The sequence below is a fragment of the Oncorhynchus mykiss genome, chromosome 18 (assembly GCF_013265735.2).
Source record: "Oncorhynchus mykiss isolate Arlee chromosome 18, USDA_OmykA_1.1, whole genome shotgun sequence".
Taxonomy (NCBI): Eukaryota; Metazoa; Chordata; class Actinopteri; order Salmoniformes; family Salmonidae; genus Oncorhynchus; species Oncorhynchus mykiss.
In genome coordinates, this window is record NC_048582.1 from 65,514,618 (window position 1) to 65,531,978 (window position 17,361).

General features: G+C 47.1%; 1 protein-coding gene across 1 annotated transcript in view; it reads right to left on the bottom strand.

Annotated features, from left to right (window-relative positions):
• Nucleotides 1–324: 324 nt before the first annotated feature.
• LOC110496890 (unconventional myosin-Ig-like) overlaps nucleotides 325–17,361 on the bottom strand; it is an 86,960-nt gene continuing 69,923 nt past the window's right edge. Inside the window, exon 22 of the mRNA XM_036953558.1 lies at nucleotides 325–2,271. Within this exon, the coding sequence (XP_036809453.1) occupies nucleotides 2,109–2,271 (163 nt within the window). The 3' untranslated portion in view covers nucleotides 325–2,108. The remainder of the gene's footprint in view (nucleotides 2,272–17,361) is intronic.

Here is a 17,361-nt window from a genome sequence, read left to right on the forward strand (position 1 = left end):
TTTGTGTGTGTCATGTTTACTGTTTACTGGCCATCATGATATACTCTGTCTGTCTGGACCCAGCACCAGCCTGGTCAACATGATATACAGTGCCTTGCGAAAGTATTCGGCCCCCTTGAACTTTGCGACCTTTTGCCCCATTTCAGGCTTCAAACATAAAGATATAAAACTGTATTTTTTTTTGAAGAATCAACAACAAGTGGGACACAATCATGAAGTGGAACGACATTTATTGGATATTTCAAACTTTTTTAACAAATCAAAAACTGAAAAATTGGGCGTGCAAAATTATTCAGCCCCCTTAAGTTAATACTTTGTAGCGCCACCTTTTGCTGCGATTACAGCTGTAAGTCGCTTGGGGTATGTCTCTATCAGTTTTGCACATCGAGAGACTGAAATTTTTTCCCATTCCTCCTTGCAAAACATTGTAATATACTCTGGTAGAATAAACATTCCCACCATAATGAGATAAAATACATGTTAATAAATTACTTCTTCATTTGTTTCATTGTCATGATATGAACATCGTGTCCTTTCAAGGCAGCGTGGTGAGATAATGCACCATGGGTCAAAGGCAGCGTGGTGAGATAATGCACTATGGGTCAAAGGCAGCGTGGTGAGATAATGCACTATGGGTCAAAGGCAGCGTGGTGAGATAATGCACTATGGGTCAAAGCCAGCGTGGTGAGATAATGCACCATTGGTCAAAGGCAGCGTGGTGAGATAATGCACCATGGGTCAAAGGCAGTAAAATTAGATGTCCTCTCAGTAAACACACTAGTTATAAAAACACACTAGCTAAGAGAAATTAGTCTGAATAATCTATGTGAAATATTGCCACTCTTGGTTGTGTAATTTCAGTCTCTCGGCTATATGTCTTTGTTTCATCCTTGGAAAAGTACAAAAAAAGTGAACAAAGGTTATACCTGTAAGCATCATATACCGTATAATACAATAAAACATCGAACTGCCAATGAGAAATCCTAAGCCTATTGTCTTAAACAGTGATTTGGTTTTCATCTAATAAAATGAAGTTCCAAGAATCTGAAATTACAGCAGACGATACCAACATCCCTGGCCTGAACCACAGACATTAGAGGGGTGACCATCTCTGGCCTGAACCAGACATTAGAGAGAGTGACCATCTCTGGCCTGAACCACAGACATTAGAGGGGTGACCATCTCTGGCCTGAACCACAGACATTAGAGGGGTGACCATCTCTGGCCTGAACCACAGACATTAGAGGGGTGACCATCTCTGGCCTGAACCACAGACATTAGAGGGGTGACCATCTCTGGCCTGAACCACAGACATTAGAGAGAGTGACCATCTCTGGTCTGAAACACAGACATTAGAGAGAGTGACCATCTCTGGCCTGAACCACAGACATTAGAGAGAGTGACCATCTCTGGTCTGAACCACAGACATTAGAGAGAGTGACCATCTCTGGCCTGAACCACAGACATTAGAGAGAGTGACCATCTCTGGCCTGAACCACAGACATTAGAGAGAGTGACCATCTCTGGCCTGAACCACAGACATTAGAGGGGTGACCATCTCTGGCCTGAACCACAGACATTAGAGGGGTGACCATCTCTGGCCTGAACCACAGACATTAGAGGGGTGACCATCTCTGGCCTGAACCACAGACATTAGAGGGGTGACCATCTCTGGCCTGAACCACAGACATTAGAGAGAGTGACCATCTCTGGCCTGAACCACAGACATTAGAGAGAGTGACCATCTCTGGCCTGAACCACAGACATTAGAGGGGTGACCATCTCTGGCCTGAACCACAGACATTAGAGAGAGTGACCGTCTTTTGAAGAATATGTGTACTGCATGGGTGGAGAAATGGGTTGAGGATTCACTCTCCCTCTACTGTAGCCCTTTGATACAGTCCAGAGGATAAATCAGGTCTATTCAACTCTGAGCCTGGAGGTCTGGAGGACTGCTGGTTTTTCTGTTCTACCTGATAATGAACTGCACCACCTGGTGTCCCAGGTCTAAATCAGTCCTATATTAGAGAGGAAGAATGTAAATCAGCAGTGGAACTGGCTTCCAGGTCCAGATTTGTAATTGGCTGGGGGAGCTAGTGGTGACTGTCTCAGTTGGATGGGATCAGGAGGGTAAAACCGTCGCGGCTCTTCCTGAAGTCTACGTTGGCCTGGCCGGCCTTGGTCTCCACGGTTACGCTCTTGGGCTTGCCCCGCATGTGCAGCTGGACGGCCGAGCAGCAAACCTTCACCAGGAGAGGGGTGTTCCTCACACTGAAACACACACACACACACACACACACAACCTGTTAACGCACTGATAATTTCAATGAAAAAATGCTTCATGCAGGAGTACACCACAGTCCCTTATTTAGATACAAAGCTACATAACATACACTACCGTTCAAAAGTTTGGGGTCACTTAGAAATGTCCTTGTTTTGAAATAAATAAAAACATGTAAAGCGTCCATTTATAATGACATCAAATTGGTCAGAAATACAGGGTAGACCTGGCAAAAGTCAGCGTATTGCAAACAGTATTACTATTTGTAACAAGGTTACATACTACCCCTTTCCAGCTCTATATGACATGTTGTGATTGGTATGCCAGGAAAGGACAGTCAACACAGCACAGAGAGTCTTTCCATTTGTAACACAAGGTATTTATACCCCTTATCTACTTAAGCAATAAGGCACCTCGGGGGTGTGGTATATGGCCAATATAGCACGACTAAGGGCTGTTCTTAGACACGATGCAGCGCAGTGATACATTGGCCATATACCACAAACTGCCGCGGTGCCTTATTGCTATTATAAACTGGTTAACAACGAAATTAGAACAGTAAAAATAAATATGTTGTCAAACCCGTGGTATACCGTCTGACACACCACAGTTGTCAGCCAATCAGCATTCAGGGCTCGAACCACCCAGTTTACTACTCTGTTTTAATAACTATATCTCGCCTCAGAGGACTACCATCCTGGAGGACCGCCAGCCTCTATCCTGGAGGACCACCAGCCTCTCCTCTATCCTGGAGGACTGCCAGCCACTATCCTGGAGGACCACCAGCCTCTACTCTATCCTAGAGGACCACCAGCCTCTACTCTATCCTGGAGGACCACCAGCCTCTCCTCTATCCTGGAGGACCACCAGCCTCTACTCTATCCTGGAGGACCACCAGCCTCTACTCTATCCTGGAGGACCACCAGCCTCTCCTCTATCCTGGATGACCGCCAGCCACTCCTCTATCCTGGAGGACTGCCAGCCTCTCCTCTATCCTGGAGGACCACCATCCTCTATCCTGGATGACCGCCAGCCTCTATCCTGGCGGACCGCCAGCCTCTCCTCTATCCTGGAGGACCACCATCCTCTATCCTGGATGACCACCAGCCTCTATCCTGGAGGACCGCCAGCCTCTCCTCTATCCTGGAGGACTGCCAGCCTCTCCTCTATCCTGGAGGACTGCCATCTTTTCCTCTATCCTGGAGGACTGCCAGCCTCTGCTCTATCCTGGAGGACCGCCAGCCTCTGCTCTATCCTGGAGGACCACCAGACTCTCCTCTATCCTGGAGGACTGCCAGCCTCTCCTCTATCCTGGAGGACTGCCAGCCTCTATCCTGGATGACCGCCAGCCTCTATCCTGGAGGACCGCCAGCCTCTCCTCTATCCTGGAGGACTGCCAGCCTCTCCTCTATCCTGGAGGACTGCCAGCCTCTCCTCTATCCTGGGGGACTGCCAGCCTCTCCTCTATCCTGGAGGACCGCCAGCCTCTCCTCTATCCTGGAGGACCGCCAGCCTCTCCTCTATCCTGGAGGACCGCCAGCCTCTCCTCTATCCTGGGGGACTGCCAGCCTCTCCTCTATCCTGGAGGACCGCCAGCCTCTCCTCTATCCTGGAGGACCGCCAGCCTCTCCTCTATCCTGGAGGACTGCCAGCCTCTCCTCTATCCTGGAGGACTGCCAGCCTCTCCTCTATCCTGGAGGACCGCCAGCCTCTCCTCTATCCTGGAGGACCGCCAGCCTCTATCCTAGAGGACCACCAGCCTCTATCCTAGAGGACCACCAGCCTCTCCTCTATCCTGGAGGACTGCCAGCCTCTCCTGTATCCTGGAGGACTGCCATCCTCTCCTCTATCCTGGAGGACCGCCAGCCTCTCCTCTATCCTGGAGGACCGCCAGCCTCTATCCTAGAGGACCACCAGCCTCTCCTCTATCCTGGAGGACCGCCAGCCTCTCCTCTATCCTGGAGGACCGCCAGCCTCTCCTCTATCCTGGAGGACCGCCAGCCTCTCCTCTATCCTGGAGGACCGCCAGCCTCTCCTCTATCCTGGAGGACCGCCAGCCTCTCCTCTATCCTGGAGGACCGCCAGCCTCTCCTCTATCCTGGAGGACCGCCAGCCTCTCCTCTATCCTGGAGGACCGCCAGCCTCTCCTCTATCCTAGAGGACCACCAGCCTCTCCTCTATCCTGGAGGACTGCCAGCCTCTATCCTAGAGGACCGCCATTCTCTCCTCTATCCTGGAGGACTGCCAGCCTCTCCTCTATCCTGGAGGACCACCATCCTCTCCTCTACCCTGGAGGACCGCCATCCTCTCCTCTATCCTGGAGGACCGCCATCCTCTCCTCTATCCTGGAGGACCGCCATCCTCTATCCTGAAGGACTGCCAGCCTCTCCTCTATCCTGGAGGACCGCCAGCCTCTCCTCTATCCTGGAGGACCACCAGCCTCTCCTCTATCCTGGAGGACCACCATCTTCTCCTCTATCCTCCTCTAAACTGTTACAGACCTATATCCATCCTCTATCCTGGAGGACCGCCAGGATGGGAAGTCAGGGAAGGATGGATATAGGTCTGTAACAGTTTGGGTCCAGGGTGTCTCCCCCTTTGAAGAAGGGGATGACCGCGGCAGCTTTCCAATCCTTGGGGATCTCAGATGATACGAAAGAGAGGTTGAACAGGCTGGTTATAGGGGTTGCGACAATGGCGGCGGAAAGAGTGGGGGAAAAGAGTGGGGGGAAAGAGTGGGGGGGCGACGGGGGAAAGAGTGGGGGAAAAGAGTGGGGGAAAAGAGTGGGGGAAAAGAGTGGGGGGAAAGAGTGGGGGGAAAGAGAGGGGGGAAAGAGAGGGGGGGAAAGAGAGGGGGGAAAAGAGAGGGGGAAAAGAGTGGGGGGAAAGAGTGAGGGGAAAGAGTGGGGGAAAAGAGTGGGGGGAAAGAGTGGGGGGAAAGAGTGGGGGGAAAGAGAGGGGGGAAAGAGAGGGGGGGAAAGAGAGGGGGGAAAAGAGTGGGGGAAAAGAGTGGGGGAAAAGAGTGGGGGAAAAGAGTGGGGGGAAAGAGTGGGGGGAAAGAGAGGGGGGGAAAGAGAGGGGGGGAAAGAGAGGGGGGAAAAGAGAGGGGGAAAAGAGTGGGGGAAAAGAGTGGGGGAAAAGAGTGGGGGAAAAGAGTGGGGGAAAGAGTGGGGGGAAAGAGAGGGGGGAGAGAGTGGGGGAAAAGAGTGGGGGAAAAGAGTGGGGGAAAAGAGTGGGGGAAAAGAGAGGGGGGGCCTTGGCTGCTGCACAGTCAGCTGAAGATGATCTGTTCTGAAGGACACAGTCTCGGTTTGCGTCCCAAATGGCACCCTATTCCCTACATTAACCCTATTCGCTGGTCAAAAGTACTGGAGGAATAGGGTGTCATTAAGAACACAGCCTCTGCCCCAGGGGATCCTCCAGCCTGGCTGGACCTCTGCACCACACTGACTCTCTCTCTCTCTGGTGAACACAGAGAACCATCACATGGTCAAATGCACAGAAAGACATGTGTGTGTGTGTGTGTGTGTGTGTGTGTGTGTGTGTGTGTGTGTGTGTGTGTGTGTGTGTGTGTGTGTGTGTGTGTGTGTGTGTGTGTGTGTGTGCTGGTGTGTGTGTGTGTGCTGGTGTGTGTGTGTGTGCTGGTGTACTATACTCAAGCTTAACTCAAGGCTTCCTTCCAGTTCCAGTGGCCTAGTTTCACAAAGCTGCATGGCATCCATCCTAAGCCACTAACAGGTGTGACCACAGTCCCCAAAGTCACTCAAACCTCATCTATTCCCCCTCACACCCCTTTGTTCACTATAAAGTCCCCCTGCCAGAGCCACACACAGACGGCCCTGCGGCCCTCAAACCCACTGACCTCCCAGAATCCCTAGGTTTTGATGAATCACGTGCGATACTGATCTAAGGGGCCAGGATATATTGACCACCTGCCCAGAGGAAGCTGCCCGGTGTAAACCTACACCAGGGGAATTGTGTTTCAACTTCACACTAAGCTCCGGGCTATGACAGGGGGATTTGACTGATATAGCTGGGCCACAGAACTACAATAAGTCGAGGGAGTAGGCTGCCATTTCAGGTGCAGACCAGGTCTGTCAGTCTATATCTGGGTTATGGTATTGCAGCAAATCAGCTCAGAGGGATTGTAATTTTGGAATTCTGTTCTAAGATATTCCCACGCATAATAGAGAGATATACAGTATGTGATCGTATTCAAATGTAAGGAAGTTTTGAAATTATTATGTTTTAGTCAAATATTATATCCCCCCCCCAAAAAAAATATATAGATTTTACAGTTGAAGTTGAAAGTTTACATACACTTAGGTTGGAGTCATTAAAACTAGTTTTTCAACCACTACACAAATTTCTTGTTAAACTATAGTTTTGGTAAGTCAGTTAGGACATCTACTTTGTGCATGACACAAGTAATTATTCCAACAATTGTTTACAGACCGATTATTTCACTTATAATTTAATGTATCACAATTCCAGGGGGTCAGAAGTTTACATACACTACGTTGACTTTGCCTTTAAACAGCTTGGAAAATTCCAGAAAATGATGTCATGGTGTTAGAAGCTTCCGATAGGCTCCTTGACATCATTTGAGTCAAATAGAGGTGGACCTGTGGATGTATTTCAAGGCCTGCCTTCAAACTCAGTGCCTCTTTCCTTGACATAAGGGGAAAATCAAAAGAAATTAGCCAAGACCTCAGAAAGAAAATTGTAGACCTCCACATGTCTGGTTCATCCTTGGGAAAAATTTCCAAATGCAATTTCCAAAATCTGTGGGCAGAACTGAAAAAGTGTGTGCGAGCAAGGAGGCCTACAAACCTGACTCAGTTACACCAGCTCTGACAGGAGGAATGGGTCAAAATTCACCCAACTTATTGTGGGAAGCTTGTGGCTACCCGAAATGTTTGACCCAAGTTAAACAATTTAAAGGCAATGCTACCAAATACTAATGGAGTGTATGTGAACTTCTGACCCACTGAGAATGTGATGAAAGAAATAAAAGCTGAAATAAATAATTCTCTCTACTATTATTCTGACATTTCACATTCTTAAAATAAAGTGGTGATCCTAATTGACCTAAGACCGGGAAATTGTCTAGGATTAAATGTCAGGAAGTGTGAAAAACTGAATTTAAATGTATTTGGCTAAGGTGTTAACTTCCAATGTCAACTGTATGTGTGTGTGTATATTATATATACACACACACACACACACACACTACCGTTCAAAAGTTTGGAGTCACTTAGAAATGCCCTTATTTTGGGGGAAAAAAATACATTTTTTGTCCATTAATATAACATCAAATTTATCAGAAATACAGTGTAGACATTGTTAATGTTGTAAATGACTATTGTAGCTGGAAACGGCAGATTTTTTTATGGAATATCTACATAGGTGTAAAGAGGCCAATTATCAGCAACAGTCACTCCAGTGTTCCAATGGTACGTTGTGTTAGCTAATCCAAGTTTATAATTTTAAAAGCAAATTGATCATTAGAAAACCCTTTTGCAATCATGGTGGTGACAGCATCATGCTGTAGGGATGTTTTTCAGCGGCAGGGACAGGGAGACTAGTCAGGATCGAGGCAAAGATGAACAGAGCAAAGTACAGAGAGATCCTTGATGAAAACCTGCTCCAGAGCGCTCAGAATTTCATGCCGGGGGAAAGGTTCACCTTTCCAGCAGGACAACAACCCTAAGCGCACAGCAAAAGACAATGCAGCAGTGGCTTCGGGACAAGTCTCTGAATGTCCTTGAGGGGCCCCAATCGAACATTTCTGGAGAGACCTGAAAATATCTGTGCAGCAATGCTCCCCATCCAACCTGACAGAGCTTGAGAGGAACTGCAGAGAAGAATGGGAGAAACCCCCCAAAGACAGGTGTGCCAAGCTTGTAGCTTCACACCCAAGAAGACTCAAGACTGTAATCGCTGCCAAAGGTGCTTCCACAAAGTACTGAGGAAAAGGTCTGAATACTTATGTGATATTTCCTTTAAAAATATATATATTTAAATTAGCTAAATATTCTAACAACCTGTTTTTGCTTAGTCATTATGGAGTATTGTGTTTAGAATGATGAGGGAAAAACAACTCTTTTATCAATTTTAGAATAAGGCCGTAACTTAACAAAAATGTGGAAAAAGTCAAGGTGTCTGAGTACTTTCCGAAGGCACAAGGGGGTTCCATTTGAGATGCAGACCTGGTGTTTACGACCTGGTTTCAATCGCTGGTCTGAAGGGGGGTTTGGTCTGGTTCATAAATAGGGTGATGTTCTAGGCTCCACCATGAGCCAAGAAGACCTCATAATGCCGTGGCCCAATTATTCAACCTTGTGGAATCGCCCGCCGACAGAACTGGGGCGCAGCAGCAACTCCTGGGCTACGTCTCTAATGGCAGACTACTCTCTACCTTGCAGTACTTTTGATCAGGGTCCACGGGGCTCTAGTCAAAAAAACAGTCCACTTTATAGGGAATAGGGTGCTGTTTTGGACGCAGACCTGGAGGGGCCTCAGGACCACGTCTCTATCTCAGATCCTTCGTTTTTGGCCCCTCCCTCCCATTCCCCTGTCATATCCTCTATGCTGTTGGAGTGTGATAGTCCAATGTGAACATATGCCTCCATTGTCTCCATTATGGAGAACTATGAGGCCATTTAGTGCTGGGCTGTGGCTGGGTGTATGTATCTGCTCTGGCTCCTGCCACACAATGGTACAGTGTTAGTGACGGTGCTGCAAGGTTGTGTGTGTGTGTGTGTGTGTGTGTGTGTGTGTGTGTGTGTGTGTGTGTAACTATACTTAATACTAAACTAACATTTAACCAACTGGGGACATTATGTTAGTCAGCATAAGGAAAAAAGCTTTTTCTAGAGGGTTTAGTGTCAGGGTTAGTGTTGTGTGTGTTAGGGTTAGATTTAGGGTTAGTGTTAGTTGTGAATGTGTGTGTCTACATGAGTTGTCTAGGATATGTGACTCGCTTCAGGAAACTAGGCGTATGTTGCAGGAGCAGCATTTCAACATATTTTGTACAATTTTTATTCAAAATGCTTTATTTATTTTTTTAGCAGAAATGGCTTCTAGAACATGTGAACTTTCATGTGCCTTAAGAATACCTCCCTTTTTTTCAATCTTCACCTTAAATGACATACCCAAATCTAACTGCCTGTAACTCAGGCCCTGAAGCAAGGATATGCATATTCTTGGAACCATTTGAAAGGAAACACTTTGAACTTTGTGGAAATGTGAAAGGAATATAGGAGAATATAACAGAATATATCTGGAAAAAGATAATGCAAAGAAGAAACTAACCGTTTTTTTTTTTACCATCATCTTTGAAATGCAAGAGAAAGGCCATAATGTATTATTCCAGCCCAGGTGCAATTTAGATTTTGTCCACTAGATGGCAGCAGTGTATGTGCAAAGTTTTGGACTGCCCAAATGTGCCTAATATTCATGTTCAAAATGATGCACTCTCCTCAAAACGATGGCATGGTATTATTTCATTGCAATAGCTACTGTAAACTGGACAGTGCAGTTAGATTAAGAAGAATGTAAGCTTTCTGCCAATATCAGATATGTCTATGTCCTGGGAAATGTTCTTGTTACTTACAACCTCATGCTAATCGCATTAGCCTACGTTAGCTCAAGGGACACCGATCCCGAAGAAGGTTTTATTAACAAACTTGTGTTCCATCCATAAATAGAAATAAAAATGGTTAAATTTACAAGCCCAGTTGGTTTAGTCATGGAAAAACACAGGAACCTTCCCACTAGCCATGATTGGCTAAGATAATGTATGGGCTGGACATGCCGGGAGATGAGTTTAGATTGTTCTGCCATGTAGCATGCTTCTGTCTGTAACGTGAGCTGCTCAGTATGTGTTGACAGTCCTTTCTTACCACGTCATTTTTTTTACGTTTGAAAGTTAGCCATAGAGAACTACAAAAGCATTGCTACTTTTCTCAATAACCCTGAATTTAGCGGGCACTTTCGACAGATCAGTAGGAAAAAGTGATTGGCTACTTTTTGCACACGCCACGGTTAGTGTGGACCGGCGTGACTTGACATGAAGCCGGCCAAACCAGATTTAGCTACAAACAAAACTGAGTTAAATGGTTACAGTTTTCCGTTACGCCTTCCTCCATGTATACGGGTAAGAGTCTAGCTACATTTTCCAGATAAGTTTCTAATTTGGGCAGAAAGTCATTTTATTGCAAATTAAAGCATACTGTTAGTTAGCTAGCAAACATTGGGTTGCTGGCTTGCTAGCTAACATTAGGTGTATAATCTGTGTAGTAATATTATTAGAATCAGAAAACCATTTGCATTGCATGTTATAGCCTAATATTAGCTAGTTAACATTGAACCTAGTTGGTTAGATTTAGCTACCTACAGATTGCTAGTAGGTTGAGTTGGGGTTATGCCAGTTCGTTGTTTAGCTAGCTAGCTACACGTCTAAACAAGAGACTTCACTTCGGCTGAATTATTACATGACCCATCAAATTAGCCAGGTATGTCTGGGGGTGATTACGGCAATTTATTGTATTTCATGAACATGTGTAGATGTCTAGAAAATAGTGTCCCATCCACTTAGCAAGATGTGGCTGAGGGCTGGTTATAGCATTTATTTCACATGACCCATCAACTTGGACAAGTGTGTCGGGTAATCGTCATCTAATAACAATTAAATATTTATAACATATTTTTATCTGGACACTTTGTTTTTGATATTTCTACTATGCAAGTACTATCACTGTAGCGTTTATACCTTTTATATGACAAATAAACATTGATTTTATGTGATATAGCATTTGTTTACCACATGGCCTCACATGTGAATCCTTAAAGAGATGGGTGGGACTATAGCTTAAGAGGGTGTGAATAATGCTGAACGGGTGTAGACAAAGCAAAGCTCTCAAGTAGGTATGCCAAAACATTCAAGGGCCATTTTCTTAGAAGTTTATCAACTTTCAAAGCAGAATTACTTTCCCATTGTTCCTCAACTGCAGTGCATTTTCTGAGTCTCTACTTTTATCCAATGTAAAAAACAACAAAATTTTGCTACCTAAGACCGAATCGAGGTGGTCAGTCATATATTATTATCATCGTTGGCCCAAACTAAGCCTTTCTTCAACAATTTAAGATATTACATCACGTCGCTGACAAACAAAACATCTATGGAAATCAAAGTCTTATGAAACAAACCAATACAACTTTACCTGACAAGGTAACACATCCTTTAACACAAGTCCAGAAGGGTGGAACAGCGTTCTACAGGTGTCATGTATACACAGGGAGTCAGGAAGCAGGAGCAGAAGGAGAGTTGAATTACAAAGATGCAAGGCAAATGGGGGAAAAAATCTAGAGCCGCGTACTGAACATGAAAGCAAACTAATACTGCCTGATTACTGAGGGCTAAATAAAGGGAAGGTAATCAAGGTGATGATGAAGTCCAGGTGTGAATAATAAATCGGGGACCAGGTGTGTGTAATGATGGGGACCAGGTGTGTGTAACGATGAAGTACAGGTGTGTGTAATGATGGGGACCAGGTGTATAATGGTGGGAGGAGGAGTGTGTAATGATGGGGACCATGTGTGTGTAATGATGACGTCCAGGTGTGTGTAATGATGGGGACCAGGTGTGTGTAATGATGATGTCCAGGTGTGTGTAATGATGGGAACCAGGTGTGTGTAATGATGGCGCCCAGGTGTGTGTAATGATGGGAACCAGGTGTGTGTAATGATGACGTCCAGGTGTGTGTAATGATGGGAACCAGGTGTGTGTAATGATGACGTCCAGGTGTGTGTAATGACGAAGTACAGGTGTGTGTAATGATGGGAACCAGGTGTGTAATGGTGGGAGGAGGTGTAATGATGGGGACCAGGTGTGTGTAATAATGGGACCAGGTGTGTAATGAATGGGAGGAGGTGTGTGTAATGATGGGAACCAGGTGTGTGTAATAATGGAACCAGGTGTGTAATGGTGGGAGGAGGTGTGTGTAATTATGGGGACCAGGTATGTAATAATGGGACCAGGTGTGTAATGATGGGACCAGGTGTGTAATGAATGGGAGGAGGTGTGTGTAATGATGGGAACCAGGTGTGTGTAATGATGGGGACCAGGTGTGTAATGCTGGGAGGAGGTGTGTGTAATGATGGGAACCAGGTGTGTAATGGTGGGAGGAGGTGTGTGTAATGATGGGAACCAGGTGTGTGTAATGATGGAACCAGGTGTGTGTAATGATGGGGACCAGGTGTGTAATAATGCTTGCCAGGGCCGGTGATTAGTAGACCAGCAACGTTGAGCGCTGGAGAGAGGGGGTAGGCGTGACAGCAGGGTCAACACTGTAGCCTGGTCCCAGTAGGCGTGACAGCAGGGTCAACACTGTAGCCTGGTCCCAGTAGGCGTGACAGCAGGGTCAACACTGTAGCCTGATCCCAGTTGGCATGACAGCACAAACAGATCCAGGACCAGGCTAACTACACCTTGTGTTGGGAGAACACATCATATTCATTTGATTCACACATTGCAATACACCTTTCCCTACGAAAACAACATGACAGACAATGATTCCTCACCATACAGTACATATCTAGTCATATCAGGATAACAGAGGGAGAACATCCCAACAGTATCAATGGGTTCCAAGTCGTTAGCTGCCTGTTAGAGGGGCTCTCAGATCCCCTCACAGTATCAAGACACATATTCATATGCATCTAAGAGTAGGATCAGGATCCCATGTCCATGCAATCCTATTCATTACGGCAAAACTGATCCTAGATCAACACTCCTACTCTGAGACGCTTTGTGAATAATTTGATGGGATCTGGGCTGCAACTGTGATGACTGCCCCTCCTAATATGAACAACAACAGACTCCAGAACAGCCTGATGACTACACTACCAGGTCCTGAAGACTCAGCTCACGACCAGGGGGCTGTCTGGGTTCCTTACCGAGTCACCACGATGCCTGCCCTACATCCACTTTCTCTAAAACAGAGTCATTTCCCTGTAATTTCTCTATATGTATTCCAGCCAGTGATTTCTCTGTGACAAACTGCAAAGAAACCTACCTAGCAGCATCTCCCTCATAGCACCTCCATAGCACTTGCTGTAACACTATCTGTCTGTGAAGAACACCATGGCAGGCAAGGTTATTTATAGCACTGTGTCCATGGGGTGTTAAACGAGTGTGCCCCAGCAATACAAGTATGTTGCTTTGTGGTTGAATGGTTTAAATAAGATAAAAATGAGAACAAACTCACCCCCCCCCCCCCAAAAATGAAAACTCACTAAACTGACATTCACACTCTCAAATCAAATCAAATCAAATCCCTGGAGGGGGTGCGTCACCTGAGTTGGTTGAGTCACTGATGTGGTCATCCTGTCTGGGTTGGCGCCCCTCCCCCCCCTTGGGTTGTGCCGTGGCAGAGGTCTTTGTGGGCTATACTCAGCCTTGTCTCAGGATGGTAAGTTGGTGGTTGAAGATATCCCTCTAGTGTTGTGGGGGCTGTGCTTTGGCAAAGTGGGTGGGGTTATATCCTTCCTGTTTGGCCCTGTCCGGGGGTGTCCTCGGATGGGGCCACAGTGTCTCCTGACCCCTCCTGTCTCAGCCTCCAGTATTTATGCTGCAGTAGTTTATGTGTCGGGGGGCTAGGGTCAGTTTGTTATATCTGGAGTACTTCTCCTGTCCTATTCGGTGTCCTGTGTGAATCTAAGTGTGCATTCTCTAATTCTCTCCTTCTCTCTTTCTCTCTCTCGGAGGACCTGAGCCCTAGGACCATGCCCCAGGACTACCTGACATGATGACTCCTTGCTGTCCCCAGTCCACCTGGCTGTGCTGCTGCTCCAGTTTCAACTGTTCTGCCTTATTATTATTCGACCATGCTGGTCATTTATGAACATTTGAACATCTTGGCCATGTTCTGTTATAATCTCCACCCGGCACAGCCAGAAGAGGACTGGCCATCCCACATATGCTCTCTCTAATTCTCTCTTTCTTTCTCTCTCTCGGAGGACCTGAGCCATAGGACCATGCCCCAGGAATACCTGACATGATGACTCCTTGCTGTCCCCAGTCCACCTGACTGTGCTGCTGCTCCAGTTTCAACTATTCTGCCTTATTATTATTCGACCATGCTGGTCATTTATGAACATTTGAACATCTTGACCATGTTTTGTTATAATCTCCACCCGGCACAGCCAGAAGAGGACTGGCCACCCCACATAGCCTGGTTCCTCTCTAGGTTTCTTCCTAGGTTTTGGCCTTTCTAGGGAGTTTTTCCTAGCCACCGTGCTTCTACACCTGCATTGCTTGCTGTTTGGGGTTTTAGGCTGGGTTTCTGGTAGCACTTTGAGATATCAGCTGATGTACGAAGGGCTATATAAATAAATTTGATTTGATTTGATTTGACATTCACACTCTCCCCCTCAACCCTCCCTTCTCTCTCTCTCCACTCATTCCTATCTCCCTCCACTCACTCTCTCCTCATCCTTCTCCCCTCTCCCTTCACTCTATTCCCTCATCCCTCTCTCCCTCCCTATCCCTCATCCGTCTCCCTCCCTTCACACGCTCCCCTCATCCCTCCCCCCACTCCCTCCCTTCACACTCCCCTCATTCCTCTCTCCCTCCCTCCACACTCCTTCATCCCTCTATCCCTCTATAGCCAACTATTCCACCATGAGAGACAGGCCCTCTATCTAGCCAACTATCCCACCATGAGAGACAGGCCCTCTATCTAGCCAACTATCCCACCATGAGAGACAGGCCCTCTACCTAACCAACTATTCCACCATGAGAGACAGGTCCTCTACCTAACCAACTATTCCACCATGAGAGACAGGCCCTCTATCTAGCCAACTATCCCACCATGAGAGACCGGCCCTCTATCTAGCCAACTATCCCACCATGAGAGACAGGCCCTCTACCTAACTGACTATTCCACCATGAGAGACCGGTCAGGCCCTCTACCTAACCAACTATCCCATCGTGAGAGACAGTGATGGAGTAGGAAATAAAGAGTCATTTAACGGTGCATGATGAGGTCATGATGGAAGAGACATTTAAAGCTGGATGAAGAGGTCATGATGGAAGAGTCATTTAAAGCTGGATGAAGAGGTCATGGTGGAAGAGTCATAGCTGGATGAAGAGGTCATGATGGAAGAGTCATTTAAAGCTGGATGAAGAGGTCATGGTGGAAGAGTCATAGCTGGATGAAGAGGTCATGATGGAAGAGTCATTTAAAGCTGGATGAAGAGGTCATGATGGAAGAGTCATTTAAAGCTGGATGAAGAGGTCATGATGGAAGAGTCATTTAAAACTGGATGAAGAGGTCATGATGGAAGAGTCATTTAAAGCTGGATGAAGAGGTCATGGTGGAAGAGTCATAGCTGGATGAAGAGGTCATGATGGAAGAGTCATTTAAAGCTGGATGAAGAGGTCATGGTGGAAGAGTCATTTAAAGCTGGATGAAGAGGTCATGGATAGACAGTTTTTGGGACAGGAATCTCCTGAGTGTTTGAAAGATGAATGATGGTAGTTTACCGGACTGCTAAAGACCCAGACTGTTCCTCAATTCATCATGTCTTTATCTCATGGAACTACCCTCTCTACTTCTTGGTCTTCAGAGATTCACTTTCACAGGTGAGAAACAGGCCCAGTGTGGAGCCTGGGACATGTTTAACACCTCAGTACAGAGTAGCACAGCAACTCATTCACACCACAGTTCCACTGTGTTAAAACAACTAATTCACACCATTGTACCAGAGTGGTAAAACAACTCATTCGCACTAGAGGTCTTCATGGGTCCAAAAAGTTGGACCCATACCGAAATGGACCTGGGGCTTTTCCACCAGGACCCGAGGACAATTAGACCCGATCCGATCAAAGTGAGGGAAGCAGCAGAAAAGTCATTTTTGTTTGTTTTTTGTTGTTGTTTTTTTTGTTTGAATTTTACCCCTTTTTCTCCCCAATTTCGTGGTATCCAATTGTTGTAGTAGCTACTATCTTGTCTCATCGCTACAACTCCCGTACGGGCTCGGGAGAGACGAAGGTTGAAAGTCATGCGTCCTCCGATACACAACCCAACCAAGCCACACTGCTTCTTAAACACAGCGCCATCCAACCCGGAAGCCAGCCGCACCAATGTGTCGGAGGAAACACTGTGCACCTGGCAACCTTGGTTAGCGCGCACTGCGCCCGGCCCACCACAGGCGTCGCTGGTGCGCGATGAGACAAGGATTTCCCTACCGGCCAAACCCTCCCTAACCCGGACGACGGTAGGCCAATTGTGCGTCGCCCCACGGACCTCCCGGTCGCGGCCGGTTACGACAGAGCCTGGGCGCGAGCCCAGAGTCTCTGGTGGCACAGCTGGCGCTGCAGTACAGCGCCCCTAAGTCATTTTTTAAGCTACTTTATTGACTGGAGCTGATAAAACACGAGGGAAGGGAGATATGTTCCGCTCTACCAGGAGGGGGATGGGCCGTACTGTGAGTGACATGGGTAGCAGGCAGGCAGATATGAGACACAGCAACCAACCAACCAAGCCGACTCATTACTAGTAGCTGCCATAGCTAGGTTATTCATCATCCAATATGATTATGTAGTACCTCTATTGATTGTATCAAACCGGGGGAAGCTAGTTAAGCGTGCTAACGTTGGCTAGCTAGGCTAATTGAGGCTGCAGTGCATGCCCCAAAGCAGCCCGCCCCAAGCCCCAAAGCCGCCCGCCCCAAGCCCCAAAGCCGCCCGCACCAAGCCCCAAAGCAGCCCGCCCCAAGACCCAAAGCCCATGATTCCACCTGCAATCTAAATTCACACTTCCTCCTCAGCTGCCTGGCAAACATTGCTGGGGCAACGGCAGCATCTGCGGCCTCTACAGAGAGGGCAGTGTACGGTGGGTAGGAAGAGGACGCTATCTGGGTGTTAGACTGGGCAGAGGATGGGCCAGGGGGCTTGTTAAGACACAGACGGCCATTGGCCAGACAGCCCTCCAACCAACTGCCCACTGATGTAGCATTGTGATCGACATCAATATCATCACCAGCACCAGAGACCCACCTCAACCAACTGT